This window comes from Carcharhinus amblyrhynchos, chromosome 21 (genome assembly GCF_965287045.1).
Source record: "Carcharhinus amblyrhynchos chromosome 21, sCarAmb.v2.hapA, whole genome shotgun sequence".
In the NCBI taxonomy this organism is placed as follows: Eukaryota; Metazoa; Chordata; class Chondrichthyes; order Carcharhiniformes; family Carcharhinidae; genus Carcharhinus; species Carcharhinus amblyrhynchos.
The window spans coordinates 1585985-1603574 of record NC_137344.1 but is presented as its reverse complement, the minus strand read 5'-3'; the positions used below and the strand labels follow the sequence as shown (position 1 = coordinate 1603574).

General features: G+C 46.1%; 1 protein-coding gene across 2 annotated transcripts in view; it reads right to left on the bottom strand.

The window, feature by feature from the left end:
• Positions 1-771: 771 nt before the first annotated feature.
• abcc3 (ATP-binding cassette, sub-family C (CFTR/MRP), member 3) overlaps positions 772-17590 on the bottom strand; it is a 159610-nt gene continuing 142791 nt past the window's right edge. For both annotated transcript variants that reach the window (XM_080209254.1, XM_080209255.1), the window contains 4 exons: positions 17416-17574; positions 13037-13203; positions 1348-1542; positions 772-1192 (listed from right to left, as the gene is read on the bottom strand). In XM_080209254.1, the coding sequence (XP_080065380.1) occupies positions 1084-1192; positions 1348-1542; positions 13037-13203; positions 17416-17574 (630 nt within the window). In that variant the 3' untranslated portion in view covers positions 772-1083. The remainder of the gene's footprint in view (positions 1193-1347; positions 1543-13036; positions 13204-17415; positions 17575-17590) is intronic.

Below are 17590 nucleotides of genomic sequence, written 5' to 3'. Positions count from 1 at the left end.
AGAGGGGATCTTATTGAAACATATAAGATGATTAGAGGTTTAGATAGGGTGGACAGTGATAGCCTTTTTCCTTGGATGGAGAAAGCTAGCACGAGGGGGCATGGCTTTAAATTAAGGGGAGGTAGTTATAGGACGGATGTCAGGGGTAGGTTCTTTACCCAGAGGGTGGTGAGGGATTGGAATGCCCTGCCTGCTGCAGTTGTAAATGCGCCTAGTTTGGGGGCGTTTAAGAGATCTGTGGATAGGTTTATGGATGAAAAGGGTTTGGTTTAGGTTAGAGGGTCATTGTTTTTTAACTGGTCGGCGCAACATCGTGGGCTGAAGGGCCTGTTCTGCGCTGTAATGTTCTGTGTTCTATAACTGATGCCGTGTGGCGCTGGGAAATACTGATGTATAGAGTTGCAGTATTATAGATGAGGTGTTAAACCAATTTTGGATGTACAAGTAGAAATGGCACTATTGTTGAGTAATCTCCCTAGTCTCCTGCCCATTATTTATTCCTCCTCATTAATCAGTCATTTATTTCATTGTTGTGTTATGTGATCCTTGCTATGTAATTGGCTGCCTGTAAAGCACTTTGGGACATTGAGGATGTCAAAGGTGGCTATATAAATACAAGTTCTTATGCACTGGGGTATGGCCTGCTTAACCAGAGAAGTTGTGGTGGGAGAGAGGGATGGGGACACAACAGTAATAAGAGTGAACTGGCCTGTTCCTCAGTTGTTTCTTTTTACCAAGTTGCTGCTGGAAGATAGACATCACATGTTTAGCAAAAGTCTTGTTTTATTGAAACAACAAAGTCCTGTATGGATCATTTTCTGTGGCTGCAGCTCATACTACTTATTTACAAAAAAAAACAAACTGCTACATTTAAATGCTTAACATATAAATACACCAGGTAAAAAAATAGAAAGAGTGCTGTTCAGTGATTTTTTAAAAAACTGCCTATTTGTTTTTGTCTCCTGAGTTGGAACAGGTTGTCTTTGACGTTACTTGAAACCATTAGATCTGAAGCTTTGCAAGTTCAGACAGTCACTGTGTAAGGCTGCTGCACAGTGCCCAGGATTTCTGCAATGGGCTTGGCTATGCCAGACCAGCATCTTTAACCATGCTGTAGAAGATTCCCTTCTGTGCAATGAGGTTGCTAGGCGTATCAAATTCTGCTATCCTTCCCTTCTCCAGTACCAGCACCCTGCCAGGAAAGAAAAGTTCATGCAGAGATCATTAAACAGACTGTTCCAGGATTCATATTAGCATCAGCCCCCCATCATGCTAACTGGTCACATTGTCAGGTGCTACCAGGTCTCTTCCCTGACTGCCAGTTTGTGTGAGATAATCGCTCCTTACCTGGTATAATCCATGATTGTGTTCAAACGGTGTGCAATAGTGAGGACAGTGCAGTTCTCAAACTGGGTCCTGATCGTTGACTGGATCAAGTCATCAGTCTCCAGGTCAATAGCAGCAGTAGCTTCGTCAAGAATCAGAATCCGTGTCTTTCTGAGAAGGGCTCTTGCAAGACACACGAGCTGCCTTTGCCCCACACTGGTGAGAGATGAGGAATTAAATTCAAGTAATTAATGCAACAGACCTTTTCAGTTACACAGAAAAAAACTAGTCACTCATTTTGAAAGTCATTACAATTGCTGCGCTATGCACAGAGGAATGCTGACTGTTCCTGGAATACCACTGGTTCCCAAATTCAGCCAGTGCTCACCATGTCTGAGCATGAATGTTGGTGAAGGAGTCAGAGCCTTGGCCTGAATCTGAAACCATTCACACACGAGCACTTCCAGCTGGAGCCACTGGACAAAGATCAGAGGAAGGAACTTGCAGCCTCCAGAGGCCCTGAGATTAATTCTGTCTCGAATGTTGTCACTGAAGACAATACATTTTATTTCCTGTCCATTCAAACACACTCAGGTAGGTCCAGCACAGATTATTTTTGTTGTTCATTCACAGGATATGGGTGTCACTAGTAAGACCAATATTTATTGGTGCTGATGAACTACCTTGAGTTCAACTGAGTGACTTGCTAGGTTCCATCAGAGCAGTTAGAAGTAAACCATCTTGCCCCAGGGTTTGGGGTCAGATGGGCTCAACTAGATAACAGGCAGATGGATTTTTACAGCAACCGACAATAGTTTATGATTGCTGTGAATAGCTTTATAATTTCTGGTTTTATTAACAATATAAATTCTGCAGCTGGTGAATCATTACTCCAAGAGCATAATCACTGCTGCATCTCTCTAAGCAGCATTCCTTCCTTTCTTGCCTTAATCCCAACCTTTGCTATAAAATCCTAAAATTGAAGGAGCAAACTAACAACTCTCCAAATCTCTCCCAGTTCCATTCTCATAAATACCTGGGCACATTCCAGCTCAGCTCACGCTGCCTCTGCTGCTGAAACCAGGAAGGCTCAGGTTAGATATCCTGGACTGTATCCTGAGACTGGGGCACATCGAGGCAGGGAGTTAACGTGTGGCACCAGTAAAAGCCATTTGTTTTTAAATAATTGCCTTAGGTCAGGAGGAAGAAGAGAAAATTTGTCCTCCAGCCATGGTAACAACATGCAAATGTGGTGGTGGGGGGGGGGGGGGTGGGGAGAGATGCTGACTGCTGAGCTGCTGCAGGAAAGACCAGTGTTAACAAAGCTTCAGGTTCCTGGAACCGATGGCAGCAAATGCCAGTTGTTAATTTCACTTGATTAATCAGGTCAGGATTAGTACTTCCTGTCTGTTAGAACATAGAAAAACTACAGCACAAACAAGCCCTTTGGCCCACAAGTTGCACCAATGATATCTCTACCTAATAGGATTGAGCGTTATAAGTAAGCCTAGTAAGTTCTTATCCAGAAGTCTCTTGAAAGACCCTATCGAATTTGCCTCCAGCACCACCGACGGCAGCCAATTCCACTCACCCACCACCCTCTGAGTGAAAAACTTAGCCCTGACATCTTTGTACCTGATCCCCAGCACCTTAAACCTGTGTCCTCTCATAGCGACCATTCCAGCCCTTGGAAAAAGCCTCTGAGAATCCACCCGATCAATACCTCTCAACATCTTATAAACCTCTATCAGGTCACCTCTCATCCTTCGTCTCTCTAAGGAAAAAAGACCGAGCTCCCTCAACCTATCTTCATAAGGTATGCCTCCCAATCCAGGCAACATCCTTGTAAATCTCCTCTGCACTCTTTCAATAGCTTCCACATCCTTCCTGTAATGAGGCAACCGGAACTGAGCACAGTATTCCAAGAGAGGTCTGACTAGGGTCTTATAAAGCTGCAACATTATCTCCTGACTCCTAAACTCAATCCCTCGATTGATGAAGGCCAGTACATCATACGCCTTCTTAACCACACCCTCCACCTGCGAGGCCAATTTGAGTCCTATGGACCTGGACCCCAAGATCCTTCTGCTCCTCAACACTGCTAAGAGTCTTACCCTTGATATTATACTCCTTCATCTCATTTAGATAACAGGCAGATGGATTTTTACAGCAACTGACAATAGTTCATGACTACTGTGAATAGCTTTATAGTTTCTGGTTTTATTAACAATATAAATTCTGCAGCTGGTGAATCATTACTCCAAGTAATTACTCTAGTAAGGGAAGATGTAGGCGCCAAAGATCAGACTGTGGAATCGTTGTGGGTGGAGATTAGGAACAGCAAGGGGAGGAAGACGCTGGTGGGTGTTGTCTGTAGGCCCCCAAATAATGACCTGGAGGTGGGGCGGGCTATAAACGCGCAAATAAATGTGGCGTGCAGGAATGGAACGGCGATAATTATGGGGGATTTCAATCTGCATATTGATTGGTCGACCCACGCTGGATGCAGTGGGCTTGAGGAAGAGTTCCTGGAATGCTGCCGGGATAGTTTCCTTGAACAGTGTGTGTTGGAGCCGACGAGGGAGTGAACTATCTTAGATCTGGTGTTATGTAATGAGGCAGGTAGAATTAGGGACCTTGTGGTGAAGGATCCTCTTGGGAAGAGTGATCATTGTATGGTGGAGTTTCTGATGCAGATGGAGGAGGAGAAAGTGGGTTCCCAGACCCGTGTCCTTTGTTTGAACAGAGGGGAGTACAATAAGATGAGAGAGGAATTGGCGAATGTGGACTGGGGGAGCGCATTGGAAGGTAGGTCTGCTGAGGAGCAGTGGAGGATCTTTAAGGAGATCTTTCTTGGTGCTCAGCAGAAATTTATTCCGATGGTTAAAAAGGATCGTAGGAGGAGAGATAATCAGCTGTGGATAACGAAGGAGGTAAAGGAGAGTATTAAATTAAAAGCTGATGCGTTTAGAGTGGCTAAGAGTAGTGGGCGAGAAGAGGATTGGGAGAGGTTTAAATGTCAACAAAGAATGACAAAAGAAGGATAAACTATGAAGCTGGGCTAGCGCTAAATATAAAAAAGTAAGAGTTTTTATAAATATATAAAAAGGAGAAGGCTGGCTAGGGTGAATGTTGGACCCTTAGAGGATGGGAGGGGGGATTTAGTGGTGGGGGATGTGGAAATGGCTGAGGCCTTGAATAACTTTTTTTGCTTCGGTCTTCACGGAGGAGGACGCAAATAGTTTGCCAGGTGTTAACGATGGAAAGATGGTAGGAGTGATGGGCCTGAATGAGATCATTGTTACTAGAGAGGCAGTACTCGATAGACTAGAGGGACTGATGGTGGACAAGTCCCCAGGACCGGATGGAATGCATCCAAGGGTTCTGAAGGAAATGGCAGAGGTGATAGTGGATGCCTTGGTGATCATTTTCCAAACCTCGCTGGATTCCGGGGAAGTGCCGGAAGATTGGAAAACAGCTAATGTTACGCCGCTGTTTAAAAAGAGTAGCAGGCAAAAGGCAGGGAATTATAGGCTAGTTAGTTTAACATCTGTTGTAGGAAAAATGCTTGAATCCATAATCAAGGAGAAAATAGCGAGGCATCTTGAGAAGAATTGTTTTCTAGAGCAGACGCAGCACGGTTTCGTTAAGGGGAAGTCGCGTCTGACGAATTTATTGGAATTCTATGAGGATGTGTCGAGGGCGGTGGATAGAGGAGAGCCGGTGGATGTGGTGTTTCTCGATTTTCAGAAGGCGTTTGATAAGGTGCCACACAAGAGGTTATTACAGAAGGTCAGGAGGCATGGAGTTGGGGATAGGGTGTTAGCGTCGATAGAGGACTGGCTGTCAAATAGGAGGCAGAGAGTGGGGGTCAATGGGTGCTATTCGGATTGGCGGTTGGTGACTAGTGGAGTGCCCCAGGGGTCAGTGCTGGGGCCTCAGCTATTTACCATTTATATAGATGATCTGGAGGAGGGAACCGAGTGTAGGGTGTCAAAATTTGCTAATGACACAAAGATTGGTGGAACGGCAAATTGTGCGGAGGGTGTGGAAAGTCTGCAGAGGGATCTAGATAGGCTGAGCGAGTGGGCAAGGACCTGGCAGATGGAATACAATGTTGGCAAGTGTGAGGTTATCCACTCTGGTAGGAATAATGGTAGGAAGGACTACTACTTACATGGCAAAAAGCTGCAGCATGCTACGGTGCAGAGGGACCTGGGGGTCCTTGTGCATGAGTCGCAAAAACCCAGCCTGCAGGTGCAGCAGGTGGTCAGGAAGGCAAATGGGATGCTGGCCTTTATAGCGAGAGGGATTGAATATAAAAGTAGGGAGGTCTTGCTGCAACTGTACAGGGCACTGGTGAGGCCACAGCTGGAGTACTGTGTGCAGTTTTGGTCGCCGCACTTGCGTAAGGATATTTTGGCCTTGGAGGGAGTGCAGAGGAGGTTTACTAGGCTGATACTGGAATTGAGGGGGTTGAGCTATGAGGAGAGGCTGAATAAACTGGGCTTGTACTCGTTAGAGTTTAGAAGGATGAGGGGAGATCTCATTGAGACGTATAAGATGATGAATGGGATGGATAGGGTAGAGGTGGAGAGGTTCTTCCTGCTCAAAAGACAGCAGAACTAGAGGGCACAGCCTCACAATAAGGGGGGGGGGGGGGCAGTTTAGAACGGAGTTGAGGAGGAACTTCTTCACTCAAAGGGTGGTAATTCTCTGCCTGTTGAAGTGGTGGAGGCTGCCTCGCTAAATATATTTAAGATGCGGGTTGATAGGTTTTTGGTAGGCAAAGGGATTAAAGGTTATGGGGAGAGGGCGGGAATGTGGAACTGAGCCACTTCAGATCAGCCATGATCTTATTGAATGGCGGGGCAGGCTCGAAGGGCTAGATGGCCTACTCCTGCTCCTATTTCTTATGTTCTTATTTGACCTGCCAAAATGGACCACTACACATTTATCCGGGTTGAAGTCCATCTGCCACTTCTCTGTCCAGCCTTGCATCCTGTCAAGGTCTTGCTGCAACTTCTGACATTCCTCCAGACTATCCACAACACCAGCAACCTTTGCGTTGTCAGCAAACTTACTAACCCATCCCTCCACTTCCTCATCCAGGTTATTTATGAAAATTACAAACAGCAAGGGTCCCAGAACAGATCCCTGGGGCACTCCACTGGTGACCGACCTCCATGCAGAAAAAGACCCACCACAACAGGACCATATCAGTTCTTGTTGGCTAGACTGACAGTGAACATTGAACATAGCACAGTACAGGCCCTTCAGCCCTCAATGTTGTGCCGAGCTTTGTCCAAAACCAAGATCAAGCTATTCCACTCCCTATCATTCTGGTGTGCTCCACGTGCCTATCCAATAACCGCTTGAAAGTTCCTAAAGTGTCCGACTCCACTATCACAGCAGGCAGTGCATTCCACACCCCAACCACACAGTGAAGAATCTACCTCGGACATCCCTCCTATATCTCCCACCATGAACCTTATAGTTATGCCCCATAGTAACAGCTACATCCACCTGAGCAAATAGTCTTTGAACATCCACTCTATCAATCCCTCTCATCATCTTATAAACCTCTATTAAGTCGCCTCTCATCCTCCTCTGCTGTAAAGAGAAAACCTTTCCTCATAAGACCTACCCTCCAAACCAGGCAGCATCCTGGTAAATCTCCTCTGCACTCTCTCCAATGCTTCCACATCCTCCTTATAGTGAGGTGACCAGAACTGCATACTATTCCAAATGTGGTCTCACCAATGTCCTGTGTAGTTGCAGCATAACCCCACGGCTCAAACTCAAATCCTCTGTTAATAAATGCTAACACACTGTAAGGCTTCTTCATGACTATCCACTTGAGTGGCAACCTTCAGAGATCTGTGGATATGAACCCCAAGATCTCTCTGTTCCTCCACATTCCTCAGAACCCTGCCGTTGACCCTGTAATCCACATTCAAGTTTGTCCTACCAAAATGAATCACCTCACGCTTATCAGGGTTACTCATCCACTAATCCATCAACCTTGGTGTCATCAGTAAATTTACTAACCCACCCTTCAGCCCCTCTTCCAAGTCACTGATAAAAATCCCAAATAGCAGAGGACCCAGCACTGATCCCTGTGGTACACCGCTGGTAACTGGCCTCCAGTCTGAAAATTTTCCCTCCTCCACCACCCTTTATCTTCTATGAGGCAGCCAGTTACTTATCCAATCGGTCAAATTTCCTTCTAATCCACACCTCCTTACTTTCTTCATGAGCCTACCATGGGGAATCATATCAAATGCCTTACTAAAATTCATGTATATGACATCAACTGCTCTACCTTCGTCAACACACTTAGTTACCTCCTCAAAGAATTCAATCAAATTTGAGAGGTAGGACTTGCCCCTCACAAAACCATGAATTAAGCTGCATCTTTCCAAATGGTTATAAATCCTATCTCTCAGGACCTTTTCCATTAACTTACTGACCACCGAAGTAAGACTAACTGGCCTATAATTACCAGGGTCATTCCTATTTCCTTTCTTGAACATAGAACATAGAACATTACAGCGCTGAACAGGCCCTTCGGCCCACGATGTTGCGCCGACCAGTTAAAAAAAAACAACAACAATGACCCACTAACCTAAACCAATCCCTTTTCGTCCATAAACCTATCCACAGACCTCTTAAACGCCCCCAAACTAGGCGCATTTACAACTGCAGCAGGCAGGGCATTCCAATCCCTCACCACCCTCTGGGTAAAGAACCTACCCCTGACATCTGTCCTATAACTACCCCCCCTTAGTTTAAAGCCATGCCCCCTCGTGCTAGATTTTTCCATCAGAGGAAAAAGGCTATCACTATCCACCCTATCTAAACCTCTAATCATCTTATATGTTTCAATAAGATCCCCTCTTAGCCGCCTTCTTTCCAGCGAAAACAACCCCAAATCCCTCAGCCTCTCCTCATAGGACCTCCCCTCCATACCAGGCAACATCCTGGTAAACCTCCTCTGCACCCTCTCCAAAGCCTCCACATCCTTCCTGTAATGTGGGGACCAGAACTGCACACAATACTCCAAGTGCGGCCGCACCAGAGTTGTGTACAGTTGCAACATAACGCTACGACTCCTAAATTCAATCCCCCTACCAATAAACGCCAAGACACTGTATGCCTTCTTAACAACCTTATCTACTTGATTCCCAACTTTCAGGGATCTATGTACACATACACCTAGATCCCTCTGTTCCTCCACACTATTCAAAGTCTTCCCGTTAGCCCTATCCTCAACACATCTGTTATTCCTACCAAAGTGAATTACCTCACATTTCTCTGCATTAAACTCCATCCGCCACCTCTCGGCCCAGCTCTGCAACCTGTCTAAGTCTTCCTGCAAACTATGACACCCTTCCTCACTATCTACCACACCTCCGACTTTGGTGTCATCAGCAAATTTACTGATCCACCCAACTATACCCTCATCCAGATCATTAATAAAAATCACAAACAGCAGTGGCCCCAACACAGATCCCTGAGGCACACCACTTGTAACCAAACTCCATGATGAATATTTACCGTCAACCACTACCCTCTGTCTCCTATCCGCTAGCCAATTCCTAATCCAGTTCCCTAGATCACCCCCAATCCCATACATCTGCATTTTGTGCAGAAGCCTACCATGGTGAACCTTATCAAACGCCTTACTAAAATCCATATACACCACGTCCACTGTCTTGCCCCCATCCACCTCTTTGGTCACTTTCTCAAAAAACTCAATAAGGTTAGTAAGGCACGACCTACCCGCCACAAAACCATGCTGACTATCTCCAATCAACTCATTACTCTCCAAATAACTATAAATCCTATCCCTAATAATTTTTTCCAAAACCTTGCCCACAACAGAAGTGAGACTCACCGGTCTATAATTCCCGGGGAAGTCTCTGTTCCCCTTCTTAAACAATGGGACAACATTCGCTAACCTCCAATCATCTGGTACTATACCAGAGGCCAACGATGACCTGAAGATCAGAGCCAGAGGCTCTGCAATCACTTCTCCTGCCTCCCAGAGAATCCTGGGGTAAATCCCATCCGGACCAGGGGACTTATCTATTTTCAGACCCTCCAGAATATCCAGCACATCCTCCTTATCAACTGTAACACTGTCAATTCTACTCCCCTGCAACCCAGTGTCCTCCTCAGCTATATCCATGTCCCCCTGCGTGAACACCGAAGAGAAATATTGGTTCAATGCTTCACCAATCTCCTCCGGTTCCACACATAACTTCCCTCTGCCGTCTATAACTGGCCCTAACCTTGCCCTAACCAACCTTCTGTTCTTGACATACCTATAGAACGCCTTAGGATTCTCCTTAACCCTATCAGCCAAAGTCTTCTCATGTCCTCTTTTAGCCCTTCTTAGCTCGCTCTTCAACTCCCTCCTAGCCAATCTAAAGCTCTCTAGTGCACTATCCGAGTGCTCACGTCTCATCCGAACATAAGCCTCCTTTTTCTTTTTAACCAACGAATCAACTTTTTTGGTGCACCACGGTTCCCTAGCCTTACCAATTCCACCTTGCCTGACAGGGACATACCTATCACAGACTCACAGTAGCTGCTCCTTGAAAAAACTCCACATTTCGGACGTTCCCAATCCCTGTAATCTCCTAGTCCAACCTATGTTTCCTAATTCTCTCCTAATAGCCTCATAATTACCCTTCCCCCAGCTAAAACCACTGGCCCAAGGTTCATGAAGAGAGGAACAACATTCGCCACTCTCCAATCCTCTGGCACAATCCCTGTGGACAGTGAGGACCCAAAGATCAAAGCTAAAGGCTTTGCAATCTCATCCCTTGCCTCCCAAAGTATCCTAGGATGTATCCCATCTGGCCCAGGGGATTTATCCACCCTCAGCTTTTTCAAAATTGCTAATACATCTTCCCTCAGAACATCTACCTCCTCCATCCTATCAGCCTGTATCACTCTCTCATCCTCAAAAACATGGCCCCTCTCCTTAGTGAACACTGAAGAAAAGTATTCATTCAACGCCTCACCTATCTCTTCTGACTCCATGCACAAGTTCCCACTACTATCCTTGACTGGCCCTAACCTCACCCTGGTCAGTCTTTTATTTCACACGTAAGAGTAAAAAGCCTTGGGGTTTTCTTTTATCCGACCCACCAAGGATTTCTCATGCTCCCTCCTAGCTCTCCTAAACCCTTTTTTAATTCATTCCTATCTTGTAACCCTAGAGCGACCCAACTGAACCTTGTTTCTTCATCCTTACATACGCTTCCTTTTCCCTCTTAACAAGACATTCACCCTCCTTTGTGAACCATGGTTCCCTCACTCGGCCATTTCCTCCCTGCTTGCCAGGGACGTACCTATCAAGGACTCGTCGTATTTGTTTCTTGAAAAGCTCCACTTTTTGTTTGTGCCCACACCTGACAGTTTCTGTTCCCATCTTATGCTTCCTAATTCTTGCCTAATCACATCATAATTACCACTGCCCCAATTATAAATCTTGCCCTGCCGTGTGACCCTATCCCCCTCCATTGCAATAATGCAGGACACCGAATTGTGGTCACTATCTCCAAAGTGCTCCCCAACAAACAAATCTAACACTTGGCCCAGTTCATTACCCAGTACCAAGTCCAATGTGGTCCCACCTCTTGTCGGCTTATCCACATATTGTGTCAGGAAACTCTCCTGCACACTCTGTACAAAAAGTGTCCCATCCAAACTATTCGACCTATAAAGGTTCCAATTAATATTTGGAAAGTTAAAGTCACCCATGATAACTACCCTGTGACTTCCACACCTATCCATAATCTGCTTTGCCATTTCCTCCTCCACATCTCTATTACTATTTGGGGGCCTATAGAAAACTCCTAACAACGTGACCGATCCTTTCCTATTTCTAACTTCAGCCCGTATTACCTCAGTAGACAGATCCCCCTCGAAATACCTTTCAGCAGCTGTTAAACTATCTTTGAATAATAGTGCCACTCCTCCACCACTTTTACCACCTTCCCTACTCTTACTGAAACATCTATACCCCGGAACTGCCAACAGCCATTCCTGTCCCTGTTCTAACCATGTCTCCATAATGGCCACAACATCATAGTCCCAAGTACCAATCCACACTCCAAGTTCACACTGCCTCGCTAAATATTTTTAAGAAGCGGGTTGATGGGTTCTTGATAAGAGAGGGGATTAAGGGTTATGGGGAGAGGGCGGGAAAGTGGAACTGAGCCACAACAGATCAGCCATGATCTTATTGAATGGCGGGGCAGGCTCAAAGGGCTAGATGGCCTACTCCTGCTCCTATTTCTTATGTTCTATGTTCTTATGTTCTTATTCCGGATGCTCCTTGCACTGAAGTAGACACACTTCAACCCACCATCCTGTCTATCTGTACACTCCTGTGACCTTGATACCTTCCTCAGTGCCTCACAACTCTCGACACTGGCTTCTGGACTACAGCTCATTTTCCCATCCCCCTGACAAATTAGTTTAAACCCCCCTGAAGAGACGTAGCAAATTTCCCTCCCAGGATATTACTGCCCCTCTGGTTCAGGTGCAAACCGTCCTGTTTGTACAGGTCCCACCTTCCCCAGAAGGTGCTCCAATTATCCGTGTAAATGAAACCCTCTCTCCTACACCATCCCTGCAGCCACATGTTAATCTGCTCTCTCTCTCCCTGTTCCTCAACTCACTAACATGTGGTACCGGAAACAAACCAGAGATGACAATATGCTTTGTCCTGGCTCTCAGCTTCCAGCCTAGCTCCCTAAATTCCTGTTTTAAATCCCCATCCCTCTTTCTGCCTCCATCGTTGGTACCAGTGTGCACCACGACCTGCGACTGATCCTCCTCCCCCTTAAGGATCTTGAAAACACGATCTGAGACATCACAGACTCCACCCAGGAGGCAACATACCATCCGTGTGTCTCTTTTGCTGCTGCAGAACCTCCTCTCTGTCCCTCCAACCATTGCGTCCCCAATTACTATTGCTCTCCCCCCTTCCCTTCTGAGGCACAGGAACGGACTCAGGGCTGGAGATCCGGTGACTCTGGCTTACCACTGGTAGGTCGCCCCTCAACAGTATCCAACGCGGTTACTTGTTGCTGAGGGGAACGAGCACAGGGGATCCCCGCACCGGCTGCTTCCTCCCAGCCCCTCACCGTCACCCATCTATTTTTATTCTTTGAAATATCCAAATCTCTGAGTGAGCCTCTAGTAAGAAGTCTCACAACACCAGGTTAAAGTCCAACAGGTAATAAACCAGTTGGACTTCAATCTGGTGTTGCAAGTGTGTTTACCCCAATCCAACGCTGGCATCTCCACATCAGTGAATCGCTAACCATCAGGCTGTGGTTATTAAGTGATTAATGTGGGTGCATAGCTGAGTGACCTTGGACCGACTCCCCCTCCTAGACTCGTATGAAATAATCCCATCAGATTAATAAACCAGCTGATGAGTCATTGTTTTAAACTGCTTGCTCATTTATTTGTATTAAAGGTGTGGATAACTGTGGGTGAGATGATTTGTCCCTGAGGGTCTATCACCCTGCAAACTAGCTGAGAATGTGGAGAGTTGCTGAGTGATTGGGAGAGAGGGTGAAACCAGTTTAATCCCTTTGAAGGAGTGTGTCTATGCACTGGCTCTACCACACAGTCCCAAACCACGGCTGCTAAAGGTTTATCAACGTAATCAAGGCTTTACCTGAGGTTCTCCCCTCCTTCCGAACATTCATATTCCAGCCCGGCTGGCAAACTGCGAACAAACTGTTTAAGGTGGGATAATTCCAGGGCGTTCCATAATTCATCCTCGGAATACTGATTAAAAGGGTCGAGATTCATCCTTAATGTTCCAGAGAATAGTACAGGGTCCTTGAATAGACAGATCAAGAGGGATTAGTTTTGGGGGTGATGGAAATTGGTGTGCAATTGCCATCTGGTGGTTAGATTCAGTATTACACTAGGAGGCTATTGCCCCTCACATCCCAACAACAGTCAGCTCTCCAATTCCACCCACAGATGGGGCTCTTTTAGATCTAATATGTATGTTCCAAATTGAAAGGACACTTCTTCTTTGGCTTTTAGTAACTCTTTAGATACTGGTCAAGACAGTGAAGCTCAAAAGTGAGCAAGACTGTAGAGGTCTTGCCCTTAGGTTGTTTCTGTTGCAGAGTTTGATAATGTTGGGGTGCAGCAGTGTGACTGTACCCTGGTAACTAGGTTATATTTCCTTTGGTCTGTGCATCTCCTTTTTCTACCTGTAGGATACCTACTCTGGTTAGAGCTATCCAATGAGAAGGAGGAGGAGGATAGCTGAGCCCAAGTGTGGGTAACATTATTGTGAATGAGTCAGAGTGTGGATCTGAACCTCACTCTGGATAACTGAGCACAGAATCCAGGCTGTCACCCCGCCCTGTGCAGTACTGGCACCACGCTCAGTCGTGACACACATTCTCCTATATAGCTCAGAGACGTATACTATGTACAGCAGGCACCTCAAAACACTGGAGAAATACCACCAGAGCTGCCTCTACAATACTGCATATCGGTGCACCAATGTCAGTGTTCCTGCTCAGGCCAACATACCCAGCACTGACCACACTCAATCATCTCTGCTGGACAGGCCACACTGTCCGCATGCCTGACACAAATCGCCTGAAATACGCACTTTACTCAGAGCTTTGACATGGCAAACAAGCCCCAGTAAGGCAAAGGAGGTGCTTCACAGACACCCTCAAAAACCTCCCTGAAAAAGAGCAGCATTTCCATCAACACCTGGGAATCGCTGGCCTGAGATCACTCAAAGTGGAAGAAAAGTATCTGGGACAGAGCTGAACACCGAGTTTCATCGCCAACAGCAAGCTGAAGGAAAACTGTGACCGCAAAAGGAGCATGTGGCAGCTCGGACACAGCACCCACCCCCACCCTTGTGATAGAGACTGGATGGCACACATTGAATTCTCAGTCCGTTCTTAGCGTGGAAGCAAATCATCTTCAAATCTGATGGACTGCTTAAGGAGACTGAGGGAGCACCACATGGTCAAACCCTTCGCGTTGAGGGAGCGCCAGTACTGAGGGAGTGCTGCATTGGCCAACCAACCCGAACTGGAGAGGAGCAGGGAAAGTTGGGAGTGGCACAACTGGCCCAGTGATTGGAGATTTGTCTAATTACCTTGAACTGGGATCTGGACAGGGGAGGGGGGGCAGTCTGAGAGAGAGGCTGGGGGAGGGGAGGTAGAGGGGCTTTTGGGGTGAGGGGGGCAGTTTTGCCATCTCAGCTGAAGAAACCGGAGTTGGGGCAAAAACAACTGTGACACCACAGGAAACTAGTAAGTTGATTGGCCAGTAAGTGCTTTGTGTAAGGGACAGTGCGTTAGGGGTCAGATTAGATCTGTAAATAACCACACTAACTGCTAACTTTAAAAATAAATATAAAATAACTAAAATAAATGGGAGCCCCAGGATGCTAATGCAATCCAGCACACCTGCAGGAAGTTAAACATTCGGCTGAGCTGTGGATCAGGATTGTTGATCTGGAAACTGAATTGCAGACACTGCGCAACATATGGGACTGGGACCTGGCCACTGTTCTGGAATAATAAAGATAACTATGATGGTGTGAGGCATGAATTGGCCATGATGGACTGGGAAACACTGTAGGACAGGCAATGGACAGGCATTTAAAGAAGAAATAGATGAACTCCAAAATTTGTTTAGTCCTGTTTGGCACAAGAGCGGAAAGGGAATTGTGGCCAGACCATGGCTTACGAGGGAAATTAGAGATAGCGTCAGATTCAAGGAAGAAACATACAGACTGACAAAAAAAAGAAACAGGCCTGAGGCTTGGGAGCAGTTGAAAATTCAGCATAGCAGGACCAAGGGATTGATTAAGAAGGGAAAAATAGAGTATGAAAGTAAGTAGCGGGGAACATAAATCTGACTGTAAAAGTTTCTGTAGGTTTGTAAAGAGAAAAAGATTGACAAAAACGAATGGAGGCCCCTTACAGTCAGAAACCGGAGGATTCAAAGCAGGAATAAAGAAATAGCTGAGGAATTAAATCTGTCCTTTGCTTCAGGCTTCACAAAGACATGAATAATGTCCCAGAATTGCTGAAACATGTTTTAGTGAGGAGCTGAGGGAAATCAGCATTTGGAGAGAAATGGTTTTGGGGAAATTGATGGGATTGAAGGTGGATAAATCTCCAGGTCCTGATAATCTTCATCCCAGAGAACTGAAGGAAGTGACCCTGGAAATAGTAGATCCACTGGTGGTTATTTTCCAAAATTGTCTGGACTCTGGGTAGTTAGAACAAAGAACAAAACAGCCCGGGAAACAGGCCCTTCGGCCCAACGAGCCCGCGCCACCATTTCAACATTGTGAGTCCCCTCTCCACCCGTGACCCTTGTCTATGCTTATGGCACTCCACATGGGAAACCAGATTGAGGGGAGACTAATTTAGGCACAATTTGTTACATCAATCAGCCTAACAGCACATCTTTGGGGTGTGGGAGGAAACCGGAGCACCCGGAGAAAACCCACGCAAGCACGGGGAGAATGCGCAAACTCCCACAGACACCGGCCCAAATCCATGTATCTGCACAGCAATCAGTGATAGTCACTGAGCTGTCGTGTTGCCGAGCAGCTGGTCCAGTTTAAGCGTACACTAACGACATGAAGCACTAGGCTACTCTCGAAACATCCAAGGGCAGCCCTCGCATGACCCACCGCAGTTCTTACAGGTTGGAGGGTAGCTAATGTAAGCCCACTATTCAAAAAGGGAGATGGAGAGAAAATGGGGAACTATAGACCAGTGAGCCTAATGTCGGTACTGGGGAAGTTGCTCGAGTTCATTATCAAGGATTTCATAACTCGGCATTTGGAAGTCAGTGGGATAATCAGACAAAGTCAGCACGGATTTACACAAGGGAAATCATGCCTGATGAATCTATTGGAATTCTAGAGGATGTAACTAGTAGAGCTGGCTGAGGAAAACCAGTGGATGTGGTTTATTTAGACTTTCAAAAGGCTTTGGAAAAGGGTCCACATAACAGGCTACAGTGTAAAGTTAAAGCGCGTGGGATTACAGGTAATGTCTTGAGATGGATAGAAAGCTGGATTGCGGATAGGAAGCAAAGAGTTGGCATAAATGGGTCTTTTTCTGATTGGCAGTCAGTGACTAGTGGGGTTCCACAGGGATCTGTGCTGGGACGCCAACTGTTCACATTATATATTAATGATTTGGAAGAGGGAACTGAATGTATTATCTCCAAAGTTACAGATGATACAAAGTTGGGTGGGAGGGTGAGCTGTGAGGAGGATACAGAGATGCTTCAGTGTGATTTGGACAGGCTGAATGTGTGGGTATCTGCATGGCAGATGCAGTATAATGTGAATAAATGTGAGGTTATCCACTTTGGTAGCAATAATAGGAAGTCAGATTATTACTTGACAGATTATTACTTATACCCAATGAGACTTTGGGAGTCCTTGTGTATCAGTCGCTGAAAGTAAGCGCACAGGTACAGCAGGCAGTAAAGGCGGCCAATGGTATGTTGGCCTTCATAGCGAGAGGATTTGATTATAGGGATAGGGATGTTTTGCTGCAATTGTACAGGGCGTTGGTGAGGCCACACCTGGAGTATTGTGTGCAGTTTTGGTCTCCTTATCTGAGGAAGGATGTCCTTGCTATAGAGGGAGCGCAGCGAGGGTTTACCAGGCTGATTCCTGGGGATGGCAGGTCTGTCATATGAGGAGAGACTGAGTCGATTAGGATCATATTCACTGGAGTTTAGGGAATGCTAAACTGAGGCAATGCTGCATTGTCAGAGGGGCAGTCTTTGATCTGAGGTGTTAACCCTCTCTGCCAATTCTGGTGGATGCAACAGTCATTTTGAGAGAAGGGGTTGGAATTCTCCTCATGTCCTCGCCATTGTTATTCCATACAGATTGGTTATTCTGTTTGTGGGAGCTAGCTGCGTACAGAATAGACAAATAACAGTAATGTAGCAAGTGTCAACACTAGATTAAATAACTCTTGGTTGCAGCAGAGAACTTCTAGCCTTGAGTTTGATGTCGGTGCTTACCTGTGGGATGATGGTGAGTTTTGATCGGAGATCGTGAAGCCCAATATCTGCGATCTTCACCCCATCAATAATTATCTCTCCTTTCGCTGCCTCTATGATCCTGAAGAGGCAGAGTGTCATCGAGGATTTACCAGCTCCTGTCCGCCCGACGATACCAATCTATACATACCACACA